Source organism: Kryptolebias marmoratus, linkage group LG20 (assembly GCF_001649575.2).
Source record: "Kryptolebias marmoratus isolate JLee-2015 linkage group LG20, ASM164957v2, whole genome shotgun sequence".
Lineage (NCBI taxonomy): Eukaryota > Metazoa > Chordata > Actinopteri > Cyprinodontiformes > Rivulidae > Kryptolebias > Kryptolebias marmoratus.
Window position 1 is genome coordinate 7662791 of NC_051449.1, and position 11823 is coordinate 7674613.

The 11823-nt window shown below is 41.0% G+C and overlaps 3 protein-coding genes across 4 annotated transcripts; all 3 read right to left on the reverse strand.

The window, feature by feature from the left end:
* Window positions 1-57: 57 nt before the first annotated feature.
* Window positions 58-4200, reverse strand: ftr67 (finTRIM family, member 67). Its single transcript, XM_017426008.3, has 7 exons — window positions 3483-4200; window positions 2640-2735; window positions 2256-2489; window positions 2014-2173; window positions 1833-1934; window positions 726-827; window positions 58-503 (listed from the first exon to the last, which is right to left on the reverse strand). The coding sequence occupies exons 1-7, from the start codon at window positions 4089-4091 to the stop codon at window positions 436-438; spliced, it is 1371 nt and encodes a 456-aa protein (XP_017281497.1). The 5' UTR covers window positions 4092-4200; the 3' UTR covers window positions 58-435.
* Window positions 4201-4697: 497 nt separating this feature from the next.
* Window positions 4698-7999, reverse strand: LOC108241681 (protein THEM6). 2 transcript variants are annotated; one of them, XM_037973008.1, is made up of 4 exons: window positions 7048-7999; window positions 6021-6525; window positions 5791-5924; window positions 4698-5165 (listed from the first exon to the last, which is right to left on the reverse strand). In XM_037973008.1, the coding sequence occupies exons 2-3, from the start codon at window positions 6519-6521 to the stop codon at window positions 5817-5819; spliced, it is 609 nt and encodes a 202-aa protein (XP_037828936.1). In that variant the 5' UTR covers window positions 6522-6525; window positions 7048-7999; the 3' UTR covers window positions 4698-5165; window positions 5791-5816. The 2 variants fall into 2 exon arrangements, with proteins under 2 accessions (XP_037828936.1, XP_017281499.1); XM_017426010.3 differs by having other exon boundaries at window positions 4698-5924.
* Window positions 8000-8317: 318 nt separating this feature from the next.
* LOC108241680 (protein THEM6) lies at window positions 8318-11491 on the reverse strand. Its single transcript, XM_017426009.3, has 3 exons — window positions 11357-11491; window positions 8846-9351; window positions 8318-8754 (listed from the first exon to the last, which is right to left on the reverse strand). Exons 2-3 carry the CDS (start codon window positions 9347-9349, stop codon window positions 8647-8649), a joined length of 612 nt encoding a protein of 203 aa, XP_017281498.1. The 5' UTR covers window positions 9350-9351; window positions 11357-11491; the 3' UTR covers window positions 8318-8646.
* Between the last annotated feature and the right edge of the window lie 332 nt (window positions 11492-11823).

An 11823-nucleotide genomic window follows, 5' to 3' on the forward strand; every position in this document is an offset into this window, starting at 1 on the left:
CTGTTTAAACAGTGAAACATGAACCGACCCCCCCCATGTGTAACAAACACAACCTGGGAAAGTTTGCTTGTTTTTTAATGTAGAATCACAAATTATAACAAGTTTCCAAAAGAAAAAAAATGACTATATACAAAGTTTCTGTTAAAAATGAGGAATACTTATTTAAAAAAAGCATACAATCTAAAATATTACAAGTTTGAGTTCTTTCTAATACTGAACTACACCCTTGTTGGTCAATACTGCTTTTTTTGGAGTTTAATAATAACTTAACCACATCGTCAGCGACGCTCTCTTTATCTTTCCACCTCATTTTTAACGCAAAATTAGTTTATAATGCCCAAACTAAATAAATATTTTAAAACATTTGATTCATGACTGGCAGTGGAGGTTTGCCTGATGATGCATGTGAAGTGTTCGGTTTCATATCCAGCCCGTCTACTTCCTCCTGGGGTGAGGCCGGCGCTGAAGGTGTCTCTGTCTGGATCCTGTTGAGAGTTTGGAGCCTGAGTGAACATAGAAGAGGAACATTTAGCAGCCCCCCCGGGGGAAAGCGGAAACACGATGAGGAGGACGGTATAAAAAAAAAAAAAGAGGACAGGGAAAGATGCAATGATGATGTAAGAAAACACAACTTCCTTTTATCTGACTGTAATGTCTGATTTGGTGTGATTTCTATTTGCTTTGCTCATTAAACGCTGCACGAGTTTTGCGACGGTTCTAGTTACCGAAAGGTGAGGAGAAGGCGAACGTGGGTGCAGCTGCCCCCGGAGCGAGGAACGGGTTCAGAGGATTGATGGGAGCCTGGTCAAGACCGAGGAGAGGGACCACTGCAGCAGCAAAGACACACACACACACACACACAAAAACAAACAAACTGAGTTCCAGCAAAGTTTCACCTGAATCTGCTGCTTTCGTGCAGATTCAGCGAACAGCACCGTAAACAAACGTGCTGAGTCGGGAGTTTCTGCTGCCACAGAAGCAGGTTAGGATGGGAAGAGTTCTGGAAGTACAACTAAAATGTGGCAAATCAGACCCACAAAAGGGCGCGGGTGTTGCATAACGCAAAAAACATACAAACCAAACTCGTTCTCACATATTTACACATCATATTAGTGTTTCTGTACACATTAAAAGGTGTGATATGTAATGAGCAAACTGAGCAAAACCGCTCTAGGAAAAAAAAAGAAAAAACGGATTTCCACAAAAAGGGTAAATATCTGCACCAATGAAAGAATAATTATCTGGTATAATACATTCATTTTGTTTGTAAAAAAAACAATATTTTTAATAAGTTTAATAACCATAAACCACAGGAGTCACTAAATGTTTTATATTTAACATTAATCAGAGCTTTGATACTTTTAAGATTTATATTCCTGGTAGATTTCTTTCTCCCTAATAATTCACAAACATATATTTTGTAGGCAAAAGAATCAGAATTGCATCCTGCTGGTACAGTGCAAATGTTTGTTATATAAAATGCAGAACAATTGTTAAACGCTGCTTGAAATCTTTATCCAGGCTGAGGTATTCAAGCCCTTTGAACACCGAAGGTTTAATTTATTAAGAGCATCTTGAAACCTTTAAAATTTAAAACTTATCTACTAAAAAAACCTTCTGAACCTCTTAAACTAAAAACACTGAATAGAAATGACTCAAACATGCAATGTCTAGACTTTTTTGCACATTTACATTTGCACTTATTTTCTTTTGGGTGGCTTAAAAACTATGCGGGAGGCTTAAAAGGTAAAGACAAATATTCAGTGGATTTGGTCTAAAACGGGCTAAAACCTAAAGGACGCAGATTTAAAGACAAGCGTGAACAGACTTACTCATTGGTGACTCCATCTGTGCCTGTGACCCAGTCTCACCAGGGAAGGTAGCGTCACACTGAACTGCAGGATTTTGAGGACCTACGATTCTTACATCTTTCACTACGATAAGAGGAAGGTTAAATAAGTGAGAGAGGAAGGAGTAGCTTGAAATGTCACTTGAAGACAAAGTCTACTTTACCTTTCTCATAGATGCTGACAAATCCTCCCTGACACACCTCCTGCAGAAGTCCCTTCACATCCGACACGGCTGTCATCACCGGGCCAAAGGAGAGGCCGGGACTCGCCACGAGCGAGGAGGACGCTGACAGCGCAGGCGGAGCTTGAAGGGACTGGCAGCTCTGAACAGAAACGAGAAGGAGATGGCGTTTGACCGTGTGCAGCTGAGTCACCCTCCTGAGAAACAGGCTCGAGAGAGATTACCTGAAGGAAATGGACAGGGTCCTCGATGTGGGACAGCTGGTCAAGTTCCGACTCGCTCTTCTTCAGCTCGGCGATTTCCTTCTGGATCTTCTCCAGCAGCTGCTCCGCCTCGCTGACGGCCGCCTTTTCCTGGGCCTTGATTAGCTCCCTCACTTCGAAGCGCTTCAGCTCGATCGAGCGGATGAGCTCGGAGAAAACGGCGTCGCTCTCCTCAGCCGCGGCCCGTGCCGAACGCTAGGGAGAGATGCAGAGCAACAAACAGCAGGCAAGGAGTGAGGAAGGGGTTTCAACACGCCGCTGCTCCAGCAGGGTTCTCGAGTGTGCCAGCTGTTGTGGAAGTGAAGTCCTGCAACACGAGTGACAAGACTGAGTATCAGCACTTACAGTCAGAGAGAAAATTGCTTGTCTCAGCTCCTGTGCCTCTTTTTCTCTTTGCTGAATCTTCTCCTGGGAACTCTGTTTCATGTCACCGAGTTGCCTCTGAGGAAAAAAACATTCAAATTAGAAGTCACATTTACGAAATTAATACACGGCAGAAACCACTATACACTGGGTCAATTAAAACCAACGAAAGGCGCAGTAAATATCTTGTTACAATGTCCTGCTGAAAAACAGTGACTTTTGCCCCCAGACAGCAGGAGATTGTTGATTGTTCTCTTCGGGGCAGGACTAAACACCTCCCCTCCAACCCAAACCTGCTGAAAAAAAAAGGACTTATTGACGTCGTCTCTACGCTCCTAACCGATCGAACTTAACATTTAACTGGTGTTTTCAAAACACACCTTTAAGGTTTGTTAACTTGACTGTAAATCAGGCCACAGATTTGTTTGTCAAACAGAAAACAGGAGAGAAAAAAAAAGATTTTATCCCGTCCTTTCACTTTCAACCTCATTAGATGAGTGGCAGAACAAGTCCTGTCTCTTGCACTGGGTCCTGGCTGTGTTTTTAATGTTTTTATTTACTCTGGAGTGCATAACGTAAAGGCATGATTTGGGTCGTATTAAAGTCACACAAATCATACCTAGCATGTTGTTTTGTTGTCTCTTTCTCTCCTTCTAACACGTCAGGTTTGAACAGCTTGATGCTTTTGTAAATGTGCAAAAAAAAGCACTCCAACTTTAAAAGGTTTACTGACTGGAAATAGAACAAGTAAAGAGTAAAGTAGCCTCCTTCAGGGGGGTTTAATGTTCATAAACATGAATCGTGGTGCTGCTGTGGTTCCTTTACCTGGGTGTGCTGTATTTCTGCCTCCACCAGCACCGTGTCGTGGCCCTTGTGCTCGTCCGTCAGACACAGGTAGCAGATGCAGCGCCTGTCGGAGCGGCAGTACACCTCCAGCAGCTTGTCGTGTCGGGGACAGATGGTCTCCTGGAGCCGCTTGTTCGCCGACACCAGCTTGTGCTTCTTGAAAGCAGCCGACTCGTAGTGGGGCTGGACGTGCAGATCGCAGTAGGAGGCCAAGCACACCAGGCACGACTTGACAGCTTTGTTTTTCCTGCCCGTGCAGACGTCGCACTCCGGGTCGTCGGCTTCGGCCAAGCCTCGGTCCCCCTCCGCCGCCGCCGGGCCGTCCTCCTCCCGGAGGCCCGTCTTCTTGAACTTCTCCACCACGTCGGCCAGCATGGTGTTCCTGGCGAGCGGCGGCCTCGGGCTGAAGCTCTGTCGGCACTGCGGGCAGACGAAGACCCCGAGGAAGTCGTCCTGGTCCCAGTAGTTCTGGATGCAGTCCGAGCAGTAGCTGTGTCCGCACGGGATGGTGACCGGGTGCTTTAACACGTCCAGACAGATGGAGCAGTTGAACTGGTCCCTGTCCAGAACAACTCCGGCCTGAGCCATCTTTCAAAACAAAACAGACGAGGTAAAAAAAAAAATGACGGAAGAGTCGGGAACGAAGCTATCGTAAACACAGCTGCTGCTGCTGCTGCTGCTGCCGTTTACAGGAAGTGAACAAAGATGGAGGCGGAGCTAGAGCAGCGACACCGGAAACAGAAAGGCATTTAAAAAAGTAAGACTAATAAGTTTCAAAATAATCTCCTTTAAATCACGGATTCCTTCAGAACCACAAAATAACAACGCGTACAAATGAGCCTAATGACCCTGTTAAACGTGAACATAATGACAATTAAGAAACGTTTTTTATTAACTTACTACTGTATTTAATATTTGTAACAACTTCAACTGAAATATGTCTTTAGGAATGATTTTTACTATTAATCTGATTTCCTTGAGGACCCTCAGATGGTATTTCATGTCCCACAGTGGGGCTCCTGCTCCATATTTGGGAATCATTGCTTTATAAGAATAGCACTATAAAAAAAAAACAATGTTATCTTAACAGTTTATAGCTTCTTTTTCCAGTACATAAAAAGTAGCATTTTTGGGCTGTTAATACGCAATACTCAGTGCTTCACTTTTAAGAAAAACTAAAACACAATTTCCAGAGCAGTTTTTTAATTTAAAATGCATTAAGATATTTAACCAACACAATAAATGTTTAATAAATCAATTTCAATAAATTAAAGAACGATAAGTGGAAAGTAAAAACACAATCCATAACGCCATACTTTAGTATAATTTAGAGGATTTCCTTTAGTGAGAGCATTGACAACATAAATATACAGATATAACAGCTTGGACACACATTTTTAAAAGTCTAATATATCCTTTGCAAATAATACATTACTTTGGTCACAACAAAAAGCTGTGATGTATGGATGAGCAGGTTACACATTTCAATTTATTTTCTCAATAAGACCACTCAAACTTTCAGGTTTTCTTGTGCATTGCAGGTTTTGAAAAGTTGCCAGCAACCTCATGTTAACTTTTGCTTCTGATACCTGCTGATCAAAACTGCCAAACATTCCCTCAATTATCACATGCAGATCCAATCAAGAAGCTGTCCGTTTTATTCTATAAAAGAACGATAAAGTGCAGGTTAATATAGTCTTCAAAATGGAGTGGTCACTTTCAGATTATTAACAGGAATTATCCTGTTCAACATACTGACCTTGGGATAAAACATCTGTCAACACATGCTCATTATATCCATTCAAGTATAACATTACATACAGTATACGGTTTTCTGTTGTTGTTGTTGTTTTTTTTGTTGATAAAAGTTATTTCTCTCTTACTAAACTACAAGAAACAGGCTTGAAAAATATTGTTTTTTTAAACATGCACTGATGTCAGTGAAAGATTACTTTTTGCACCACATGCTAAACTGAAATTAGTTGATTTTCCTAAATGAGAACAAAGATGCCTAAAATCAGTTTTACTCACAGTCAACTACTTAGTAGGCTGCAAGGGTAAAGCTATGTACTGGGCTCACTCTCTTTTCAAGTGAACAGTTTTCATATAGTTCAAGTTTTCATATGTAGCTGTCATAAATTCAATATTCCACATCATACAAAAATACACAGCAGGACTGATTAACCCAAATCTGGGATACTGGAAGTCAGCTAAAACTCTCAAATGTTTATGTGTGGGTATGCAGAACTTATACATTTGTGCAATGCTAAGATATGTGTTTACACACATAATACAAGGTGTCTTGGTGAGGCTTCACTTGTTCTTATGCTCCAGTCCACTTTCTGCTCTCAGCGCCTGGCTGCTGGCTGAAATGAAGCTGATCCAGTGTTTGAGCTCCTCTGAAAACTCCGGGCACTCAATCTGCAAATGAAAGCATCGTGTAACACACTGTTAACAAAACAAAGACAATAATCTCTAATCTGAAACAGTTTTTTCACAATGACAACAAAACGTTACCTTCTTTTTGCAGATAAATTCAATGATCCTCTCTGGGCTGCTGCCCACCACGTTCTGCCTACAGAGCATGACCGCAGATACGAAACCATCCTTCTTGGACACGAAGCGCTGCTCCAAGTAAAAGGCCTTCTCGTCCCACCCGAGCACTTTGGTGCGAATCTGAAAAAGCTCTCTGAAGACCAAAGAGCGACGGTAACGAATGGTAGAAGCACCGACGACCAGTTTGGCTCCTAATTTGCGTGAGGTCAGGAACAGCCCATTTCTCATGTAGTGGTGGAAGCGAGCAAAGTCACACTCTCTTAGATATCGGGAGTTGTTCATGTGCCCCAAGTAGTCCAAATCATGAGTGAGGACTATGCCGTCAAAGCTTTGTTCGGCGAGTATGTCCTCTATTCTGGGCTGGAACCATGCCTCAATGAACACCAGGGCCCCCCGCAGGAAGTACCACACGTCCAGGTTGCAGAAGAGCAGCAGGAGGGCAAATAGCACTAGCAGCAGCATCTCTCTGGAACAACAGTCCAAATGTCAAATTCAAGAAACAAAAGTAATGCACCAAGTCAATTTATAAATAAATTATAACATTATCTGTTTTTGGCTTCTGGAGCTGTGAAATGTGAAGATCTGCAATAATTCCCAAAATAAATGGTTTCTTTCAAGTTTTTTATTTATTTATTTATTTTTCTAAATTCATGACTACACACATGAATGTATATTGATTTAATGTTTCACTGAAGATGTACATGAAAATAAAAAGGGAGTTCCTCCCTAACTGAAAGCACCGAGGGAGCGAATTCACACAGTGAGGCAATGCAACCTTGACAGGACTGGAGAGCTAACGCTACACCGTCCAAATGAATTGACAGCCAAATATGTTAGCTTAGCCGCTAGCTGCAGGAAGCCGGTGGCCTTAGCGGGAGAGCGGACAAATACTAAGGCGGAAGTCGCAAGGGTCCGCTTTCTCAATGTCAAACTTCAAGTATCGGCTATAAAACAGACATAAGTATTATTCTATTACAGTGTAACTCACTGTGCGTTCCGCAGAAAGCGCTAACATGAGATGAGATGCAACTTCGAGAAAGCCGGTAGGTTCGATCACAGACATATGGACATGACTTCCGGGTGTGTGACGACACGCAGCATGATTGGCTGGCTTGTTGGCATAGTTACAGCTTTATTTTAGTCTCTCTTGACCATGTCGTTTTAATGCAGGTGATCGATTGTAACATTTTGAATGCTCTGCAGAATTTATACATTTTTATTCAGTTTCAACTTACAAAAATGCAATCATTAAACGTCAGCCTTTTCTTTTTTTTTCTTTGTCTCTGTTTGTATTGCTGCATTAATGCATACAATCAATTTATAATTCTCCATATTCTTATTTCATAAAAAAGTAGATAAATATTGGGCTATATTTAAATTCCATTGGTTCAGTACATCTCAAATATAACTAGAAGAACCTGGAGAGCACAAATCTCTGTGAAGACCAATTATCAATAGGTTATAATGAGACTAATCAAGATGATGTCATCAACATGTGACATCATCACTGTATGTTGACCCCATTAGGTCATTAACAAATTCTAGTTGCCGGATCGTGATTCTGTTCACCACCAAATTATAATCGTTTGTTCTTTGTGACAACCTCATTATTTCCTGAACATTTCATCAAAATCCGTTCATTACTTTTTGAGTAATTTCGTGCACAGACAGACAAACACTACCAAAAACACATACCTTCTGAATGGAGGTCAATATCTGAGATATTTTGTTTGAAAAGAAGTTTCAGTGAGTTGTTTTGACATTTGTAAATAACACCCCTGGGAATAATCTGTTTTTTTCTTTATCTAGGTCAGTGTAATTGACTACAATTATCAGAATATCAATAGGACAGAAACAGATAATATACAGATTCTATCTCCTTTTCCTCTGTTTCTTCTCATTTCTTTTAAAATAACCTCTGAGGTTTCCAATTTAAAGATCTGGGTAACAGTTGCTCAGAATTTCAGCCTTTAAATATATATATGTGGTTAGTTTTAATGCTCAGCTGAGAATTAAACTGATCATTAAACTGCAGAAGTTGGCCTCAGTCAGCGCTGTAATGAGTCTCATTATGCAAGTTAATATTAAAATTCATTCAGGTTTAATTTTTAGTGCTGTATAAACAAAAAACTCTTCATCACTGCATTCTTAAGGACATTTTATCACCATAAAACAACTTGCAATCAGGGAAGAATGGAGTTTCTCTTCTTATCTGTAATCTTTAGTACTGAGAACTGAGCAGAGGTCACAGCTTCACCTTTGGATACAGTAAAAACTATTTTATTTTATTGTTCTTATAAGATGATACAAATCATGTAGTCGAAATATCTTTTCCATTACTAAAAAAGACAATGGATCAACACTTTCAACCCTCAAAGCACTAAATAAAGTTATTCCAGTGATCCGCCTGTAAATAATTAAAGCTTGATTTTCCAAAGTCTACCCTCAGTGCAAAATGTAGGCACAGCTGTGCATTAGTCAAGTAAATGTGTCGGGAAGACAAATCCCTCTCTCTACATGAGACTGTTGGACCGGTAAACTGTCAGGTTTATAAAAGGTTAGCACTAATAGCTGTCTGTTCAGTTCCTTATTTGTTCTTCTCGTCCAGGCCACTCTCAGCCCGGAGGGCCTGGCTGCTGGCAGAGATGAAGTTGACCCAGTGCTGCAGGTCCTCTGGAAACTCGGGTATCTCCACCTGCAGGTTGTAAAGCAACAAACTCACTATCATTCAGTGGCAGGCAGTCTCAGTATTTATTCGACAAGTTAGGAGCAACTTTCTTTCTTACCTTCCTTTTGCACAGATGCTGCAAGATCTTGTCCGGGCTGCTGCGTATCACGCTCTGCTTACAGTACATGACAGCACACACCAACCCGTCTTTCGTCGACACAAATCTCTGCTCCAGGAAGAAGGCCTTGTCATCCCACGTTACAATCCGACTGCGCAGCTCGTAACCCTCTCCTATACACAGAGCCCTGCGGTAGCGAATGGTGGTGGCCCCGACCACCATGTTGGCTCCAAGGGCCCGCGCCGCTTTGAACACACCGTTCCGCGTGTAGAGGGAGAAGCGGGCGAAGTCGCACTCCCGCAGGTACCGAGCGTTGTTCATGTGGCACATGTCGATGTCGTTCGGGGTGACCCGGCCTGCCACGATCTGCTCGGCTGTGACGTCCCAGACTGGAGGCTGAAACCAGGCCCGCAAGATCACAGTGGCGACCCGCAGAAAGTACCACACGTCCACGATGGAGAAGAGAGCCAGCAAGGCGGCGAGAACCCACAGCAGCCACCACATCTCTGTCAAAAAGGGGCACAAAGAGGTAAGTGTGGTATTCAAGAGCTCAGTTTCGTTTCAATGAATCAAGCAAAAAAAACACCATTAAGTAACTGATCCTCCATTTCAAACATGGGATGCACAGTTTCCTCATTTTCTCCTTTCTGTACCACCACATTCTGTTTGTCTTTAATGTAGCTGTTAAACAAAGGCAGGCAGGTCAAGATGTTTTACTTTACTGCAGGTGACATAGTGTACAAAACTGTCTTCAAGACACCATGTTTCCTCCTAGTCTTTTAAGGTGGTCTTAATCAACAGGTCTCCAGGCTTTCTCAAGGTCTTCAAATGTATTTCTCGGGACATTGATTGCTTTTTTAAAGTCATTTTCAGTCCAGTTCTTGATCGTGACAGCATATTATATAGCGTGGGCTGTTAGAAAAATAATAAGAAAGTGGTGAAGAATAAAATAAAAAGTGTCAGGCTTAAAAAAAAAAATCTATCTGCAGCAGATGAACAGTATCTGAAAGTATGTCTTTATGGAATGAAGGGGAAAAAAATCCAACAAAGACCCGACAGAGAACCTAAGAGATGGATCAACCTTTAGTTTGTCCATCTATGGTTTCCAAACCTTGTCCTCAGGGACAGCTATCCTGCATGTTTTACATATTTTGACTCCTCAAACATTTGATCACTGAAAATGAATGAGTGGCTCTTTCAGCATGCCGTTAAGTTTTCCAGAAACCCATTAGTGGGTTAATTCAGGGAAACATTTAAAACAAACACAATAATGGATCAGGATACGGGACCTATGATCTATTGTATGCCAGGTTTTCCCCCTAATAGCTCTTTGGGAATCATCATGTTGAAGCTCAAGCACCATTTCATGTCTGCTGAACTGCGTTATCTTTGGCATTTCTCATAGATTCAACTAAAATGGGAACAAAATTGTGCCTTTGTGACAGGCTGCTTGTAACAAAGTGACTAAAGATCCTATTTAAAATAGACTCTTAGCTAACAATTCTGTTATGTGTACAACACAACACTGGCTCATTCCTTGAGCTTAGGAGTTGTTTTTGTGCCTTAAGGATTTGTAGAAAAATTCTCTAAAAATGTTCAGATACTGGACTGAAAAACAGCTAAAGAGCAGCTGAAATCCACCACGCTGCTGTACCCCCAGGAGCTTCGTAGGTATTGATTTCTTTGACTCACAAAACTCCAGGTGGCAGGTGTGTCCTTGCATAACCCTGAGTGATGAGAGATAAAAATCACACCAAACTACTTTTACTTCAGTCACATATGAAGATGATCGAATTTTTCCAAAAACTGAGACACAAAACAACTTTTTCAGCATCTGCCCAAAGATTGATTAGACATTTTAAATCACTACAAATAACCATGTGTAAAACTGTCCCCTTTAAAAGATTATTAAACTCCTGTTAAAGGATGATTGATCTGTAACCACTTAGCTGCAGTAAATAAGAACTACTGAATAAATCTGAGGATGCTGGGCCCTGGATTTCATTTTTGGAAATACCAGTTCAATCTTTTGTCGGAAGAGCAAAAAGAAAGCTACATTAAAACAATAAAAATCACTGTGATTCAAGTCAGAAAGTTTCTCAACTTTCCATGAAGTCTGGGAGTGCAGAACAGGTTTTGCAAGAAAGGCAGGCTAGCCCTGCAAAAGGCTCATGCAGTTGGAATTAAATGAATAGATTTCCAAAGATCATTTAATGCCTTCTTGTCAACTTCAGTAGACCCTTATGTCAGGTTTTCATTAATTATAGATAAGTAATTCAGTTGAATAAATCTGTAAACGCACACAGTGACTCAGTGATGTGTTGCATAATACAAACATTTTATTCATGAGGTGTCTTCTGAAGTACAGCTGACAAATAGAAAATTAAGCAATTTTTGTTTAAACATTTCCAGTGACGTTATTTACTGCAGTTTTTTGGTAAATCCACAGCGAACATAAAGTCAGAATACACAAACTACAACTCAAACTTGTTGGTCAAATCGCCAACTTACCTGCTGTTTGTCGTGTTTCCACTCAGATTTGCAGAGTCGGCAGCCTTTAACTAAACTTCTCAATTACTTCCGGTGGCAGCTTTCAAAGTAAAAGCATCGCAACGCGAGTGCATTACATGTTCACTAAGAACAAGGTTAGCACATTTCACATCAAATTGTGTGGCTTTGTGGAAAAACCATAAACCGAATTAGGATTGTATTCATAGGTCAACGACAAGCTGATGCCACTTTTCATTTCGACAAACATTTACTTAGAAGGTGAGAGTCGTTTACTTCCTGCAACTGAGGTGACGTTATACCGAATGGACAGCGATGATTGGTTGATAAATTGTGCCTTAAAAATAACTTCGGGTGTAAAACTTCAGCCACTCGGATAATTTTATTAACTTCCAGATTAAATATAATTTGAATAACTGCTTGTATAGCCTTTATATTATAATTAAACTACAAAGTTTATTTTAAGTAGT

What these genes read in the sequence shown, in the direction of transcription:
- LOC108241680 (XM_017426009.3), bottom strand. Translation starts at nt 9,349, where the DNA reads ATGTGGTGGCTGCTGTGGGTTCTCGCCGCCTTGCTGGCTCTCTTCTCC. An exon ending in AGCATCTGTGCAAAAGGAAG is followed by an intron (nt 8,755 to 8,845) that starts GTAAGAAAGAAA and finishes TACAACCTGCAG; the next exon opens with GTGGAGATACCCGAGTTTCC.
- ftr67 (XM_017426008.3), bottom strand. Translation starts at nt 4,091, where the DNA reads ATGGCTCAGGCCGGAGTTGTTCTGGACAGGGACCAGTTCAACTGCTCC. An exon ending in ACCCTGTCCATTTCCTTCAG is followed by an intron (nt 2,174 to 2,255) that starts GTAATCTCTCTC and finishes GTTTCTGTTCAG; the next exon opens with AGCTGCCAGTCCCTTCAAGC. An exon ending in ACAGATGGAGTCACCAATGA is followed by an intron (nt 828 to 1,832) that starts GTAAGTCTGTTC and finishes TTGCTGCTGCAG; the next exon opens with TGGTCCCTCTCCTCGGTCTT.
- LOC108241681 (XM_037973008.1), bottom strand. Translation starts at nt 6,521, where the DNA reads ATGCTGCTGCTAGTGCTATTTGCCCTCCTGCTGCTCTTCTGCAACCTG. An exon ending in AATTTATCTGCAAAAAGAAG is followed by an intron (nt 5,925 to 6,020) that starts GTAACGTTTTGT and finishes TTTCATTTGCAG; the next exon opens with ATTGAGTGCCCGGAGTTTTC.